Source organism: Dromiciops gliroides, chromosome 6 (genome assembly GCF_019393635.1).
Source record: "Dromiciops gliroides isolate mDroGli1 chromosome 6, mDroGli1.pri, whole genome shotgun sequence".
NCBI classification, from domain to species: Eukaryota; Metazoa; Chordata; class Mammalia; order Microbiotheria; family Microbiotheriidae; genus Dromiciops; species Dromiciops gliroides.
Window position 1 is genome coordinate 267,860,748 of NC_057866.1, and position 18,733 is coordinate 267,879,480.

An 18,733-nucleotide genomic window follows, 5' to 3' on the forward strand; every position below is an offset into this window, starting at 1 on the left:
CTATTGACTTCTTATTTTCAAGAAAGATCAAACATTTTCAAACATATTTTCATATTAATCAGATTGCTTAATTAAGGTCTTGTCTAAAGTGGAAGATTTTCAATTGAGGGGGATTTTTCTTGCTCATTGTCTAAGAAAGAAATCACTATCCTAACCAAACAGGTTGTTCATTAAGTATGGCCAAAAACCTTGAGAAAGAGTAAAGGGGGGCGGCTAGGTGGTGCAGTGGATAGAGCACTGGTCCTGGATTCAGGAGGACCTGAGTTCAAATCCAGCCTCAGACACTTGACACTTGTTAGCTGTGTGACCCTGGGCAAGTCACTTAACCCCCATTGCCCTGCAAAAAAAAAAAAAAAGAGTAAAGGAAGAAACCACCATTCTTTTTTTTTTTTTTGAGGCAATGGGGATTAAAGTGACTTGCCTAGGGTCACACAGCTAGTAAATAGAAACCACCATTCTTTAAGATTCAAGAGATGGCTATAATGAGGTGGCAAGGAATCATTCCCTTGAAATGTTTTTTTTTTTCTTTCTACTTGTAAACGCAAATGTTTCTTCCTTTTTCACAAGCCCTAAATTGTCTTGTTAACATTCACATGCATTTTTTATTAATCCATGGAGAAATGTTAAAACCAATTCAATAATCATCAAGGATGTGTAAAGCACCTACTATTCCTCAGGCATTATTCTAGCTGCTGGGGAGAAAAATACAAAGGAGTATATACTTTCTACTTATAGCTTCAAAGAGCTATGCAAATTCCAGTCCTTATTACAATTGTTGTTGCTGTTAGTGATTTGTAGGATAGGTAATATAATACTTGTGCTACAATCATAAACTACTCCCTTCACTCTGCACTGAAAGGGGGAGCGCCCATGTTGATGAGATAACAAATCCAGAAGAGTATTAACTGCTTATTAAAACTTGGGTTCTTGCCAGTGATGTGTTAGACCCTTAATGCCTCTCTCCTGTTGGTGAACAAGGAAAGCAGATATGGCCCCCAATGGGATTTCAACCCTGTGAACAAGGTATTCCAATCAGTATTATACAGAGCTGGAAACTGCCCAATAACTTATAGGAGAGAGGAAAAAATTGAAATGTTGCATTACAACTTTCATCACAACCTCTAATGACATCAAATCAAGGTCTAACCAGAGCTCATGTGTTGTAAATAGCATCACAACCCACTCTGTTTACAAATGAATCTGAAAGAAGAAAGAATGAAGCTCAGCCAATGCTAGCCAGGGTCATTTTGAGCTATTTTAAAATTAAAATGTTGATAAGCATGATACAGCCCAGAGCTGTTTTAGAGGTTTAATGACTCACTGGAAGATGCACTCCTTCAAGGTCCATTAATCTCCCATAAAAACCCTATTATCGAAAAAGCATTATCAGCTAATTATTTTCAAGAAGCCTAGTATATTAGCCACTCCATACACATTTTTAAATGAAGCTGTTGTGCTACATTAGAGGGCATTCAGAAGGAAATTTCCCAGCCATAACTCTACCTCTACTAGTTGCCACCACCCCCACCCCAGGCACTTTGCTTTCCTAATTTTAAAGCAGACTCCTCATCTTTATGTTTAACCTGGCCTCAAAGTATTGGAAGTTTACAGAATGCTTTTCAGACATAATATTATTTGAGCCTAAAACAACCCTGACTCTCTCTGGAATTCCAGTGGTCTCTTGTTGATAAATCTTAATACTACTTCACTCTCAACTCCATCTGATACCACTGACCTTCTCTCTGCTATTGATACATTCACTTCTCTGGATGTTCATGGTTTTCATTTTGCTCCTGGTTTTCCTCCTATCTGTCTTGCCACTCCTCAATCTCCTTTGCTGACTTTGGTAGACAACAGCTCCCCCTTTAACTATCATCTTTTTCTTCCTCAGAGCTATACATCCAGCTCATTTCTCAGTCTTGTATCATCGCTTGTCCAATCAACACTTCAAACTGGCTGTCTAACAGGCATCTCAAACTTTATATATCAAAACTTCACGGGGGCAGCTACATGGTGCAGTGGATAGACCACCGCCCCTGGAGTCAGGAGTACCTGAGTTCAAATCCGGCCTCAGACACTTAATATTTACTATCTGTGTGACCCTGGGCAAGTCACTTAACCCCAATTGCCTCACTAAAAAACCAAAACCAAAACCAAAACCAAAAACTTCACTCATTTGATTTTTTCCAAAATCCTTATCTCTGAAGCTTCCTTTGAAAAAAAACAAAAGGAAAAAAAAAGAAAAAAGTAACTTCCTATTTTTGACAAAGGCCCCAGATTGATTTCCTAGCAATTATTTTATTAGATTTCCTTCCTTCCTTCTTTCTTTCTTTCTTTCTTTCTTTCTTTCTTTCTTTCTTTCTTTCTTTCTTTCTTTCTTTCTTTCTTTCTTTCTTTCTTTCTCTTTCTTTCTCTTTCTTTCTTTCTTTCTTTCTTTCTTTCTTTCTTTCTTTCTTTCTTTCTTTCTTTCTTTCTTTCTCTTTCTTTCTTTCTTTCTTTCTTTCTTTCTTTTCTTTCTTTCTTTCTTTCTTTCTTTCTTTCTTTCTTTCTCTTTCTTTCTTTCTTCCTTCCTTCCTTCCTTCCTTGGGTGAGGGAGGTTCCATGATTCTCCTTCTTTATTAACTACTAAGTTTCTGGAGGGCAAGCATCTATATATACCTGTCAATACATATATTTATATAAAACATAAGCACACGCATAAACATAACATGTCTTATACATGTTAGCAGCCATCTTCTTCCACCTTCACAAGCAGTCTGTAGTGCTATTTATATTCAGAATAAGACTGCAGCTTAAAGGAATCTTTCCAAAGGTTGGGGTAAATTAGTGAGATTTGAGAAACTTTATTATTGGCCATTTAAATAAATTTAAAATATGGATGGTTTCCAAGGCATTGCATTTTCCATAGCCCCAGGCATTTTATTTTACCTTTAACATAGTTAGAAATAAGAACTGTGGTGCCAGGTGTGGCAGCAAATGCCTGTAATCCCTGCCCCTGGGAAAGCTGAGGGTAGAGCATCTCTTGGGAGTGAGAATTCTGAGCTACAGTGGGTTAAGTCAATCAGGTGTCCACATTAAATTCTGTCTGAAATGGTGAGTTCCTGTGAACAGCAGGGCCACCAGGTTGCCTAAAAAGGAGCCAATTGGCCCAGGCTGGAAACAGAATAAGTCAAAGTTTCCATGCCAAAGTGGAACCAGCTATATGAGTGGCTCCTGTGCTTCTGGCCTGGGGGAGATAGAGAGACCCAGAAAAAGAAAAATAGAGAAAATGAAGGAAATGAAAGGGAAGAGGAAGGGGAAGGGAAGGGGAAGAGGAAGGGGAAGAGGAAGGGAAGGGAAGGAAAGGGAAGGGAAGGGAAGGGAAGGGAAGGGAAGGGAAGGGAAGGGAAGGGAAGGGAAGGGAAGGGAAGGGAAGGGAAGGGAAGGGAAGGGAAGGGAAGGGAAGGGAAGGGAAGGGAAGGGAAGGGAAGGGAAGGGAAGGAGTGAGTTGATGTAAGCAAGCTGTAACACATTACGAATAATGATTAGGTTAAGAGAAGCTGAGTAAATTTTACCATCAACAAAATGTTATGTGAAGAAAAGATAGGTTGGTTGAGACTAAGGGATAAAATGATAGCTCATCTAGGGGCTCCACTGACATACTTACAATATCAAGAGAAAGAGAGAAAGGCCCTCACCATGTTGGGTGGATTCCCATGATATAATCCTCGGAGGATATGGACAGGGGTTCCGTGGGAGAGACAGATATTAATGGGTTCTAAAAAGATCTTAGTTAATAAGATTTTGGATTCACTGGAGTCTTAGAGTACCTTTCTATCTTTTTCTTTAATATTTTACTCCAATCCTTGTAAATTCTACAAGTTCATTTCCTTTAGAAGAAGAAAAGTAGAAGAAATGAGAAGGATGTTTTTGACTACGCCATGCTGAGCTGTTTTCTGCAGGACTGAATTAAGCAGCATTAATAACTCATGTAAAGCCATTTTGAATTCCCTGAAGAATTCATCAGCCCACAGTGGGTAATGCTAAAGCTGCCACTACCACTTATTGTCTTCATTATGTCTATCCAGGAAAAGGTTCGCTTCAACAATAAGAATTTAATAAAATGAAACAAAACAAAATTGAGTAAGGAATACTGTTTTGGTAAATAAAATCAAACTACCATCCTTTGATTGTCCTCAGAAGGAAGCCCATTTTGACTTTTTCAGTTTTGTAGTAACATTCCTAATTCTGGGATGCTGCCATGGTGATTTGGTGGGACAGGAATGCTGCTGGCATTACCCAGGGTCTCTCAAATTTTCAGGGCTTCTGACCTTGGGGGAATTACCTTCTGCTGAGAAGCTATGTGGCTGAGAAGCAAAAAAAGTCAGAATCAGAGACAGAGAAGAGAAGGAAGACTGTAATTCCACTGGTCCTGCAGATTTTTCATGCTGTCTTAGCAGGAGATGGGAGGGGATGGGACCTGACTTTGCAACAGAAAAACAGGGAAAGCTAGTAAAACCAAGAACTTGTGGCTCAGTGAAACACGAATGGAGAGATATTGGTGGGCCAGCAAGAGTGGACTAGAGGGGTGAGTGGAACCATTTGATGGAGAGGAAGGAGTTGGTGAGATTATTAGACTCTAGACCACAGTATCTGTCTTCCCCTTACATTCTGGGAAACCTTGGGGTTCCCATATCTACTTTAGTTGTATAATCACTTTCTGCCCTACTCCCCATCTCACAAGTGGAAAAAGGGGGAAGCGGAAGGGAAAGGGAACAGATTGACACCTTCTTGGCTCTATAAACAATTCCACCCTGTCTTGTGTTTTGTGACTGGTTTTTGTTCTTATACTATTTGAAAATTGCCATGAGAGTCCACTGGATATGACCAATAAGGATTATTTTAGTCTAAGCCTACAAGTGTATAATTTGAAATTAAGAGATGGAGAGTTAACCCAGAAGTAAAAGAAAATTTTCTTCAGCTCATTATGAGGTAGGCATGAAGCTTGAGTTAGAGAATTCCTGCAATTTAATACACTCTAAGCCCATTCATGCCCCAGACAGCTTTATGAACCTAGAGAAAGATTCAACAAGAAAATGAGCCAGTAGCAGTAAGAGTAGGAGAGTGGTGTGTTTGTTCAGGTAACTCTCTTGCAGACATCGCCCCAGCCAACCCCCTGCCTGGCTACAGCATGTCTTGATAAATTCAAATGTAAAGTTTAAATCTCAAGTAATCCAGGAAGCTGTGAAACCACAAGTATTGAACCATATCAGACCTGCCAACACAGAAAGGAGTCTGAGAATTACATTATGGCCTAGTGTCTCCGTACCCAGGGATATTATTTTCCATGACTAACTAGCTTAGGCTATCCCAGTACAACCAAGTCATTGGTTCATCATGGCTTAAGAAATGATAACTGCCTACTTGCTTATATCATAGGAGTAGTTCATATGTACCGAAACTATTTAGCGTCAGGCCTTTAAGCATGGCAGACATTGGTATTAGAGGGTAGCTAGTAGCCTAAATAAATTGTAGTGAACTAAGGAAAACCTGGGTTCAAATCCTACGTGTGCCCTTCCAACACTGTATTTTTCCTGAATAGAATGTAAGCTTCTTTATCACAAAGACCATTCCATTTGCATCTGTGTATCCTTCACACTTGACCCAATATCTGATGCATAGTAGGTGCTTGATAAATGCTTGACTGACTGGGCTCATGTGCATGTATTTTCACAACAACTCTGAATCTCAATTTTAAAATCTTTAATATCTTTAGTACCTTCTCTTAGGATTGCTGTGAGGTTAAAATAAGGTAAGATATACAAATTGGCTTGGAGTCTTTAAAGTGCAATTTAAATATTGGAGTTTTGTGATTAATAGCTATTAGGGGGAAAAGGACATAAGAAAATTACATTAGCCAATGAACATAAAATTAGCTCATACAAATGAGATAATGGATGTAAAACTCTTTGCAAACTTAAGAAATTATGTAAATATCAGCTATTATTATTATTATTAATTACTCATTATTATTGAAGTCATCTCATTCTTTTCATCTGGTTTGATGGAAACTAAATAGAAATTATCCAGGATCAAGTTTCCATGTTGCTATTATTCTTTTACATTGAATGTTCTCTGAACATTTGCATCAGAGGATAAAATGACTACGTTTTTTGTATTTGGATAAAAATATTGGGATGTGAGTACATCTATTGTTTCATTTAAAGCATTTTAGAACTCTTCTAGTATCAGACAGGATGATGGGATGCCATGTGCCATATCCTTCTCCCACCTGGTTTTAATTTCTTCAGTTAGGTCTCTCTATTTTGCAAGATTTACATTCCACATTTGAGTATTTGGCACATGGTGATAACCTCTTAAAATATTCTAAAAGTTTTTATGGATCTTTGTGATGTCTGGGCCACTGTGGGTATGCATTCTATCAGTAATAATGGCCCAGTTCAATTGCAGTTTATTTTTAGGGATATCTGTATTTGTAGTATGGGGGTTATGAAAGACAGTGGTGTATAATTCTAGCTGCTAGGTTGTGTCTTCCTATGTATTCAGTAAGTGCTCAAAGTTTTTAGCCTGTAGTGATGTGTTCTTTAGTTTCCATCATTCCCTTGAATGATCTGAATTATTCATTTTCTCTGGTCTCCTTAAGGCTAACCTTTTTGTCATGATGATATTAATTATGACTTGTGTTCAAAGTCACAGAAACGTCCCTTTTTCCAGCCCTTCCAGCATTATAAGGCACATCTGCTTCCGAAGAGCTGAACCCCATTAAATGTGTTAATTGATGGTCACACAACTTCAACTGACATTTAAAGCCCTTTAATGAGGGCTCTGAAGAGTTATTCTCTTTAGATGATTTCGTCTGTTTCTGAGTCTTCCTGTAGGATAATCTCCATGTCTTTAATGTCCTTCCTCCTCACCTTCATCTCTTAGAATTCTTTGCTTTCTTCAAGGTGCAGTTGTGACACCAGCTAATCCCAAGTTAAAAGTGCTTGTATATACTTATCTGCATGTTATATACATGAGAACTAGGTGGCACCATAGTGCATAGAGCACCAGACCTGGAATCAGGAAGACTCCTCTTCCTGAATTCAAATCCAGCCTCAGATACTTACTAGCTGTGTGACCCTGGGCAAGTCCCTTTACTCCGTTTGCCTCAGTTCCTCATCTGTAAAATGAGCTAAAGTAGGAAATGGCAAACCACTACAGGATCTCTGCCAAGAAAACCCAAAATGGGGTCAAGAATAATCAGACACAACTGAGACTGAAATGACAATGTCACATATAATTTTCTCAATCCTTTTTCTCCCCCAGGGCAATCAATGAGGGTTAAGTGACTTGCCCAGGGTCACACAGCTAGTAAGTGTCAAGTGTCTGAGGCCAGATTTGAACTCAGGTCCTCCTGAATCCAGGACCAGTGCTTTATACACTGAGCCACCTAGCTGCCCCCTTTCTCAATCCTCCTTTTTTTTTTTTTTTGGTGAGGCAATTGCTGTTAACTGACTTGCCTAAGGTCACACAGCTTGTGTGTGTGTGTGTATATATATATATATATATATATATATATATATATATATATATAATGCAATCACATTTTGTTTCAGCTGCCAGCACTATGTAAGTAGTAGGTAGTAGGGGTACCCCTTGTATTTATCCTAGTAGTAACATAGAGGGGAAAATGACGCCTTGTTTTTTCTCTGGAAATGAATGTGCTTTCATAATGTCTTGCTAATCCAAGGACATTTAATTTCTCCAGTTTAGGGGGAAAAATCCTGTGATACACTATAGATAATCCAGAGGAGGACAAGCTAAGGGGCTTCAAGATCAGACCACAGGAGGATCAATTGGAGGGATAAAGAATGATTCACCTGGAGAAGAAAGGACTTGGTTGTTAAACATACTAGGACACCTCAGAGACCATCAGATTGAGCTGCTGGAAGGAGCCCTACCTGATAACTGCATTTGTTGAGGCATCTGCATCCGAGGCATTAACAAGCAGCACATCTGACCCAGTTGGGGAATCTTCTGAAATGGTGGCAGAGTACATCTTGTGGGCAAAGGTAGGGACGTTGTCATTGACATCATCGACTATAACATTCACAGTACCAGTGCCAGTAAGGGCAGGAGACCCTGGAGGAAAAAAACAAGAAACAAGTCTTAATGCTGAGTAGTATGATCGATAGTGCTAAAGACCTATTTTAAATGAGATGACAGGCCATTTGCATTGTTACATGAGCTATTAGCTCTTCCCAAATAGAAAATATTGGGACAGCTAGGTGGCGCAGTGGATAGAGCACTGGCCCTGGAGTCAGGAGTACTTGAGTTCAAATCCAGCCTCAGACACTTGACACTTACTAGCTGTGTGACCCTGCGCAAGTCACTTAACCCCCATTGCCTGCAAAGAAACCAAAACAAAACATAACAACAAAAACAAATAGAGAATATTCCCTCTCCCATTTCTGCAAAGGCTATCCACCATGTCTGGAATGAACTCCTTTTCTTTTTCCTTCTTTCTTTCCCCAGCCCCTAGCTTAGTGTTTGACACACTGTTAAATTGATACAAATTAAATGCTTATTGAATTGAATTGTGTTACTATTTCATCTGAACATAAAAGCACAAGTGAATCTACCTACTTATAAGAAGCCATATAAAAATTTTACAATGATGAATTAGGACTTGGGAGAGTTAAGTCAAATCAAATCAACAAACACTTATTAACTATCTTGTTAAACATAATAAGAATAGAATCATTACTCAGATATTTAAAATCTGACTTCCCTTTAATCAAACACAGTCTCCTTATATAAATGCATTGATATTTGCTTTATAGACTGTCAAAGCAGCATTATGCTAACTTGGTCCTTCAGAATATTCTTAAATTCTGGTCCTTCATAAGCAGCAGCACCATTGGACTGTGGCTCCCTGAGGAGTTTGCAATAAATCCTAAGGCCCACTTTAGGTTTTGTTCCTTGAGACCTCTCCCATACTGAAGTACTAACTTCTATGGGGCTGAAAATTTCATCCAGAAATAAACAAGCCAATGGAGTAAGAGTAAGCCAAAAACGTAGGTTAGGGATTCAGAAAACAGACAGGGTCAAAGGTGTAGAGACAGTTGGTCATTGTAAACACGAGGCTGTAATTAATTCCAAGTCACTTCTGGTGAATCCCAACATAATCGAGGGCAATGCTCAGCTTGGGCGAATCTGATCATGATGGATGACATGGGTGGGTGCCTGTTAGGTCAGTCTTATGTAGTTTCATCTGGGATTGATTGAGAGGAACCAGATGCAGTCAGATGGAAGGGACAAAAGGCAGTGGTGTCAATGGAAAGTAAACTCACTACGAGTAGAAGGTGTCCAAAGAGCAACACAGCTTGCCTGATGGCTGGTGAAATGCAAATGATTGGGTTAACACAAGAGGAAAGGGAGACGGGAGAGAAAAAGGCTTCAACATTTAACTTTGCAGGATGTGTGTGAATTGTGGACTTTGTTGATATACCTCAGTTGATTGTGAGAACATGGGCCAATGATTCAAAATCCACTGTGACAATTAGCTACAAGTGACAGCAAACATTTTAAAATTTATATAGCTCCGGGCAGCTAGGTGGCGCAGTGGATAGAGCACCGGCCCTGGATTCAGGAGGACTTGAATTCAAATCCAGCCTCTGACACTTAACACTTACTAGCTGTGTGACCCTGGGCAAGTCACTTAACCCCAATTGCCTCACCAAAAAAAAAAAAAAATTACATAGCTCATTAATAGGAAGAGATTAGTGATAAATTTGCACAACATGTGCAAGATAGCAATGGACCACATCCATATGGCCCTGGAAGGTTTTCAAAGCTTTTTATCTATGTCATTTCAATTCATCATAGCTAATAACAATAGCCAATAAACATCAAAGCACTTTATACCTACAGGGTGTCCCAACAGTCTTAGTACAATTTTAAGCCTATATAACTATAGCTGTTGGGACAGCTTATATCATCTTATAAGATCTTTACAACAACCTTTTGAGATAGCTTCTATTATTGTATCTGTTTTGCAGATAACTAATACCTAGTATTTACATAATGCTTTCTGGACCATTGCCAGTCTTCTTGATTTATTCCATTACCTCTGGACTCACATGACTCTGGAGGAGAGAGTGAGGCTGGTGACTTTGCACAGCCCTGCCTCACTTAAATCTAAAGTCAAGACATCAACCAATGATGTCATTGGTCCTTTTCAAAGAAGGATGGATGAACAACAAAAACAACAGTAATGCTCTAAAATTTTCAGAACACTTTACAATATTATTTGATTTGAATCTTACAACAACCCTGAGAGGCAGGGGCTGTTGTTATGTTCATTCTAAAGATAGAAAATTGAGGCAAACAGAGGTTAAATGATTTACCCAAGGTCACATAGTTACCAAAGTCAAACTCAGGTCTCCCTGACTTCAAATCCAATCACCTGCCTACTGTAAACCTACAAGGATGGGTACGATGAGCCTGAGATGTTAAGGAACTTATCTCTCCAGGATCACATAATTAGTGGATGTCAGATATAAGATTCAAATCCAGGTCCTCCTGATTTCCATTCCAGCGTTCTCTACCACTGATGTTGCCTGCCATAATATTCATGCTATAAACCAGTGGTTATTTCCATTGTACCTATACTGGGTCTTATATGGAGTAGAGTGTACAATTCTTGGAAAACTCAAGTCATTTTTCCCAATGAAGACTATCCCAGAATCACTCATACATGCTTTCCTATCCTGACTACACAAATGCAATTCAATTTAAAATTATATGTTTGGAGGTGCTAAATAGTAGTTACTATAACCCAATGAAACATGAATTAAAATAACATTGACTCAGGCCTATGATAGGTATGAGGTGAAGTCTCTGTAGCAACATAAAGTCAAATCATAAACAGGAACTGAAAGAAAAAAAAAAGGATCAATTGGAAGAAAGAAATGTCCATCCAAGATAAATATTCCAGTGGGAATAATGCAGGAATGCACATCTGTCAGCTGCCTGAATTGAACTGCTTAGAGACAAGGTGATTGGCACTGATTTCTGGGACTTGGGCATAGCTTTGGAGTGATTTGTCTTACGTTGTCACCAAACTTTAGGCAAAGCTATAAAATACTTTTATTTATTTTTCCAAAGATGGACCACTGAACTGAATGCAAATATCCCTCAAGTCCACACAAATGACATTTTAAAAACTGAATCCTACAAAGGCAATGATAGGATCATACATTTAGATATGGGAGGGTCCTTAAAGTCCATTGAGTTCAAGCATCTCATTTTACAAATGAGGAAAATGAGGCTCAGAAAAAGTAGGGCTATCTTCAGCACCACTCTTGTGGATGCTGCAAATTGTTCTAACAATGCTCATGTCCAACATGAAGATTAAATATTCTGCTGTCTTTACTCAGGCCTTAGTCCTCTGAGGCCCCATGCCACACAAGAAAATGCTAAGCAGCAATTACACAAATGTGTCCTCATGTCAGTACCCAATAAATCAGGGCACGATGACTACCTGGCAAAGCTTTTAGTGAGGACCTTTGCAGAAGCATCAGCACCTCCCTCTCCCATTAAACTGCAATTTCTTTTCTCTGCTCAAGGCCAAGGTTAACCCTGGTGCTCCTGGCAGATGTTCAAAGTCCCTCATTAGAAATGCTAATGAGTGAAATTTTCCCCTCATCTACTGATCATGCTGTCATAGAGATGACCCTTGGTATATCAAGTTGACCCCAAATTTTCAACAGAATAGTTCTGCAACTCTTCTGTGAAGCATTAAATACCAAGAAATAGAGAATGAATAACTGGGCAAACACACACACATACACACATATGTGTGAATATATAGTATGCGTGTATGTATGTATGTATGTGTGTATGTATGTATGTATGTATGTGTGTATACAGACAGAGTGAAAGATAATTGAACTTGGAATTAAAGACCTGTATATGAGTCACAGCACCACTACTAATTCAGGTATATGACTCTTAAAGAGGCATCTAGGAAGTGTGTTCAATTTAGAGAGAAACTGGGTTCATATACTGGTTCTATTACTCACTACCTGTGTGAACTTCAGCTGTGTCCCTCTTTGCCTTCCTCTATACAAAGAAGTAATTGGAGTAGATGATTGCCAAAGTCTAAATCGGGAATCAGCAAGCTATGGCCCAAAGGCCAAATATGGTCCACCACCATTTTGTATGCCCTATTAATTTTTTTTTTTTACATTTCAAAATAGAGTTTTATTGAATTTTAAAATGTAAAATCCTTATAAAAACTTCAGCTGATTTGGCCTTCGGTTAATAAGTCATTTGCCAACCTCTGCTTTAAATCTCTGATCCAAAGACCTAGGGCAAGTCCCAGCATGAGACTTACTATCCTCATCTATAAAATCGTGCTGGCGCTTTTTTTTTTTTTTTACTGAATTGATGCCAGGATCTTGTAGACAGGAAGAGTACTTTGTTTATGATAAAACCCCAAATGTGAATAATTATTATCTCTATTGTTGTTGTTGTTGTCATTCATTTCATTTTTATCCTTCTCCATGGAACACAGATTTAAAGGATACTGAGGCCTGTTGCTTTTCTGGTGTGTGTGTGTGTATAAAACATACTTACTGTTCTGCAGACATTTGCACAGGTGGATAAAATAATGGCTTTTATTAGTTCAATAACAATATTAGAATGTAAGCACATTTTCTGTAGGATCATTGAAAGCATCCTTGTTACATCCCCTATAGCAGTCAAAGCTGCAGGGATAACATGGGCCTCATCTTGTTCCCACGTGATTTTGATTTATTCTGCTATGTCTCTATATTTTAAAACCTTCTCAGTCCATGTAATTTGGAGATTCTCAGTAGTTGGTATAGCAACAACTATTAAAAATGTTGCTCTTAAATTTTGGGGGGTCAATGTTATGTGAGGGCAATTGTGGGCAACAGCTATGTCTGTGGTATTGGTGCACTTCTGGTGCAATTTATTGCTTGAATTCTATATTTGGAATCTTGGAATTTGTAATCTGCGCATGAGAGAGAGCAAACTTCTGACATGTGATTCCAGCCCCTAGGTCATGTCTTTCTAGGCCCCAGGTAGAGATCAATTTTTTTTATAGCTCGCACTCATATGGTAGAATATCTCCACCATTTCCTCGTGTGATCCTTAAGGATCACTAAGTTTCAGGTTCTTAAGAGTAAGTACTGTTTCTGCTGGCAAAGATCTTTTCCTAAATTACCAACTTCAAGCCTCCATTTTGATTTTTTAAAAATCCCTGGAACATGGCCATTTGCTTGATGCTTCAATGTCAACAGGCCAAACACCTGCAGGAAGATATTTGGAATCAATCAGAATATCATCAAAAGGTGGTTATAGTGTTAACAGATTTTTGACCTGTTTATCATGTACTCTAACAATATTGATCAATCCTCTTTATCTTTTTCTGTGGAAGCGTTAATATTTCTATAACTGTTCTAGGGCAATGGGGCATAGGTTTTTTTTTTAATATTTTGCAGGGTTTTTTAGGATACTATCCAAATGAGTTATCATCTATTTTAAAGATCAAGAGGGTACAATGAGACTCTTTCATAGACAGTCATTTTTTTTAAGTTTTTTGTTTGTTTGTTTGTTTGTTTTTTAAATTTCAGTAGGCCAGTACATCTCACCATAGCTTGCTTTCTCCTTGGTCCTTGATGGGACTTGACTGGAGGAGACAAAGGTATTTACAAACGTCATTTTCATCCACTAATGCAATACAACCAAAGCCTTAAGTCTCTAAATTTCTTTGATATGTCTTAAGGATTTTATGCTCATTGAGTCCAAATGACATTTTGATAACAATGGAGAAAGGAGCTGTTCAAATTGTGTTTTGGTTGAATCATATAACATGAGAACATCTATTTATATATCAAATGATTAATAAGATGTTTTGGTCCGACTCCTTTAATTTTGAAGCCTTATTTAGTTCTTTTGATGAGATGACAATGTCTAGGCAGAAGCACAATGGGCTCAAATGATCTCTTTGAAAAATGTCATGTTTTATATCTGTGGTGCTTGACAATATTGCAGAGTGACATAATTTAAACAGAGTGCATTTTCCCCCAGTGGCAAATCAAATATTACAGGTTTTTCACTCTATTTGAGTTGTTTTTATATATTTGTATAACACAAATAAGCCATGAGTGTGGAATTAAGCCAAAAATTTTGCAACAATTAATAAAGTCAATAATAAAGGGCCACAGTGCTTTTGAGTAGCTTGTTAATACTTGCCAAATTGATAGTCGGTTGTTCTTTACACCCTTGGAACTTACTGACATACCCTTTTTGATCCTCAGCAAACATATTGTTTTCTTGTAAATATTTATAGATTTTTAAAATATTGTAATCTGTGAAGGTTTTGTACAAATAAAGTACATACAATGCAATTAGCCTATTTTTGGAGGTAGCACCGGTTTTATTGTTTTTTATTATTATTCTACTAAAGTGGGTGTCTCACTCATTATGGGATGGATGTGACCCTGTATTCTTGACAATTATGCCAGAGGTTCTTGGATGTCCTGACAAGTTGGACAGCCTTCATATGTGGGGGACTAGGAATGGATTCTGTAACTGTTGTCCAAGGGCTAGTCTAGCTGAGTGCAGGTGGGCTCATCCCAAGAAAGTAATTGACTGAGATAATTGCTTTTTTTTTTTTTCAGTTACAGAAACTTATACCGACAACTAATTTAGACAGTCACCTATATTGTTGGAGTGAGTACCCATGAATGAAATCGTACATTCTTCATTTATTGTATTTGATGTAAATTAGTTCATTGATATTTGGGAGATGATAACTAGTTAAATGATATCAGAAGGCATATTGATGGAGTTTATGATTGACAATATTTAAAAACAAAACTCAGTGTTATTCAAAGAATCTTGCAGGAATGTATAGCCAGCTATTCCCCATGGACCTGGTCTGATAATATGAGTAGGATTTCAGAGAGTGAACCCAGAATGTCTATGTAAAAACCCACCACACTCATAAAATACATGGATATTGGAGGGGACACTAGCAACTGGAGAGATCAGTAAAGGATTTATTTGGCATGAGCTGAGTTTTAAAGGGTTTCTAAGAGGCAGAGGTATATAGGGAGTGCATTCTTTGGGGATAACCATTGCCAAGGGACAAAGATGAGAGATAAACTGTGATGAACATCCATAACTTTTCCAAGTGGATCACAAAATGTGGGAAGGATAGTTCAATAAAGCTGTAAAAGTACATTTGGATTACTTTGTGAAGATGTTTAAGAGCTAAAAGGAGAAATTTATGTTTGATCCCAAATGTCATAGGAATTTCTTGAGTAGGGGAGTAACATGATCAAATCTGCATTTTGGAGGAAAAAAACCTTTTAGTACCTATGTAGTAGATGGCTTAGAGGGGATAATATTTGAAGCAGGGGGACGAATTAGGGGATTATTACAATAGTACAGGTGAAAGGTGATGAGGGCTTAGAGTAAGGGGATAGCTAAGTAAGTTGATTGAAAGGGACAGATTCAAAGAATGTTGTAGAAGAAATCACAAAATTCAGCAACAGATGCTAATACTGAGGATCTAAGCCAGGGTGATGGGAAGAATGATGATGCCTTCAACAGAAATAAAGAAATTTAAAAGAGGGAAGAGTTGGTGGAGGAGTAGAAAATATGTTCTTGTTTTGGACATGTTGAGCTTGAGATTCTTATGGGATTTTGAGTCTATGATGTCTAAAAAACTTTTGGTGATGTGAGAATGGAGTTCAGAAGAGAAACTATGGTTGGATCTACATACCATGGAATCATCAGCATAATTCCAGCAACTAATCCAATAGGAGCTGATCGAATCACCAAGTGAGATAATATAAAGTGAAAAGAGAAGAGGGACAAGAACAGAGTCTTGGGAAATACCCGCAGTTAAATATGACTTGAATAAAAGATGAAAAAAGGGAAGGGAAGGTCAGACAGATAGAACAGTGAGGAGAAAACAAACTTATTAAAACCAAGAGAAGAGAGGGTGTCCAGGAAGAGAATCTAACCTTCAATGTTGAGGGCTGTAGATTGGTCAAGAAATATGAGGACTAAGAAAAGGTGATTAGATTTGGATTTTTTTTTGTGGGGGGGGGCAATGAGGGTTAAGTGACTTGCCCAGGGTCACACAACAAGTGTCAAGTGTCTGAGGTCAGATTTGAACTCAGGTCCTCCTGAATCCAGGACCAGTGCTTTATCCACTGAGCCACCTAGCTGCCCCTAGATTTGGAATTTAAGACATTCATAATATAACTTTGGAGGTAGTAGTTTCAGTTGCTTTTTAAAGTCAGAATAAAGATTACAAAGTGCTTAGAAAAGAGAGTAGAAGTGAAGGCACCAAGCATAGTTGGCTGAGAAGGGGAGAAGAAATAAAAGTTGAGAGGTGGTATCAAAGGAGTTTTTTGTTTGCTCTGTTTTTTGTTTGTTTGTTATAGGATAGGGGAGAAATAAGCATGTTTATAGGGATTAGGGAAGCATTAAAGGATAGGGAGATATTGAAGATAATAGAGAATAGAGCAAATAGTAGGAATAATCTTCTGAAGAAGACAGGATAGGATGAATTTTTCATGGAGAGAGGTTTGATGAAGCAAGGAAATGGGCTACTTCTTCATGAGAGAAAGGGGTGAAGAAGAAGATAGTGGAAAAATGTGTTAGGTGAGGTGTGAGGTGTTAAGGAGAGGTGAAACAGCTTTTTCCTTGGCCAAATCTCTCATAGTTTCTTTCCTGTTATTAATATACCCATTATAAACATCTTGTTGGAGGATAGACAACCCCCCAGGCTGTCTTGTGCTTACCAATATTAATCTAGTACAATTTCTATATTCATAGTTACTTAACATTTAGAGTTATCTAGAATTTCATTTATTTTCTGTATGCTTTAAAAGAAGTCTGACTAGACAAATGAAACTTTCCAATTTTAGTCTCATTCCTAAAAAGCATTGTTTAAACAGTTACATATTGGGCAAAAGGGGGGAAATTTGATGTTTATTCTTTTTCTTTTTCATGGGGATTGAAAGTGGGGTGAAATGTGGTTCTAAACTAGTGATTTTATTGATGTACACATCTCCCAACGTTAAACTGTCTCTAAAACTGCAGACCATCATTTTTTTCTATAACAGAGTCTGAGAGAAAGTAGTCTGGGGCCCAGTAAGAGGTTAAATGACTTGCATATGCTCATAAGGCTAGGATTTATCAAAGAAAATTCAGTTCTTCAATATTCCAAAGCCAGCTTTCTTAGGCACTATTCCATACTGCTTCTCATTTGCCCACTGTCATATACAAAATATAGGAAACTAATTTTAAAATTCTTTATTCCTCTAAAAGCTATGTCATGTAGACAAAGGCACCCTAGACCCTGGAGAAAATGCATTCCCAAAAGATACAGTGGAAACAGCCCTGGGCTGGATGTCCGAAGACCTGGATTTTCATCTTGGCTCTGCCATGCAACTAGCTATGGGAGCTTTTGGCCAAGTCACTAATACCTGAGAGGTATTGCCTAGGTGACCTCTCAAATTTCTTCCGGCTACAAAATTTTATGATTCCAGAACATCTGCCTCCTTCTGAGTATGCGTTTTCCTGAAATTCTTATTAAGAAAAATTCTTTTTTCTTGAAATACTTTGTTAAAAGTCTACTCACCCTTCCAATTCACCAACACACACACACGCACGCACGCACGCACGCACATATACCACCACCACCAATAACTAGTGCTTGCCATATGGCCTTGTTTTATGGATCTTACCCTTGTAGTTAAACTTCCCAAAATTGTAGTGGTTGAACTACAAAATTAACTTGCAAACAATCATTTTATAAGGTGTTATATGCTATTTAAATAAGAGTTTACCTCATGACTGGAAATTTTTATTATTTCTCTGAAAAAAAAAAAACAACTAGGAAAATACCTATTTAACATTATGTCTTGTTTCATAGGTTCATAGACTTAGAGCTGGAAGGGGACTTGGAGGGCAATGAGTCCAACTCGCTCATTTTGTTTGGTCATTTCAGTCATGTCCAAAACTTTGTGACCTATTTGGGGTTTTCTTGGAAAAGATAATGGAGTGGATTGTCCTTTCCTTCTCCGGCTTGTTTTACAGATGAGGAAACTGAGGCAAGCAGGGCTAAGTGTCCTGTCCAGAGTCCCACGGATAATAAGCATCTGAGGTTGGATTTGAGTTCAGGTCCTCCTGACTCCAGGCCTGACACTCAATCTGTTACACCACCACCTAGCTGCTAATTTTACAGATGGGGAAAATAAAGCCAGAGAAGTAAAATGGTTCACTTCAAGACCCTAGCATCTGAGGTGGAATATGAGCAGAGGTTTTTATCTGACTCCAAGCTCAATGTCCTCATTCAAGCTCAATGCTGCCACTTGTAGCCATTAGAATGCTCACAAGAGAATTAAAAGCAAATAACAACATCTCATGGAGTTTTCCTGAATAATGCTAATCCATTTTGAATACATACAATTAAATACTTCAATGATTTAGCTACTCCTTCATTCCCTAAAGTGATATTCAAAACTGAATGCAAGCCTTCCACACCATTTCATTTCAGGTTAAATTCCACCATACAAAAATATTAGAATTTGAAAATGAGAGAATGATGATGGACAGTGACCATTCAACTTTGAAACCCTAGATATCAAGTTTCCTCTCTCTAAGTCAAAGCAATTGTCTTGAAAGATATTTTCCC

The 18,733-nt window shown here is 38.1% G+C and overlaps 1 protein-coding gene across 2 annotated transcripts in view; it reads right to left on the bottom strand.

Annotated features, from left to right (window-relative positions):
- The window catches only part of FAT4 (FAT atypical cadherin 4), a 238,439-nt gene that overhangs the window by 69,662 nt on the left and 150,044 nt on the right, over positions 1–18,733 (bottom strand). For both annotated transcript variants that reach the window (XM_043973167.1, XM_043973166.1), the window contains exon 7: positions 7,944–8,124. In XM_043973167.1, coding sequence (XP_043829102.1) covers positions 7,944–8,124 — 181 coding nt within the window. The remainder of the gene's footprint in view (positions 1–7,943; positions 8,125–18,733) is intronic.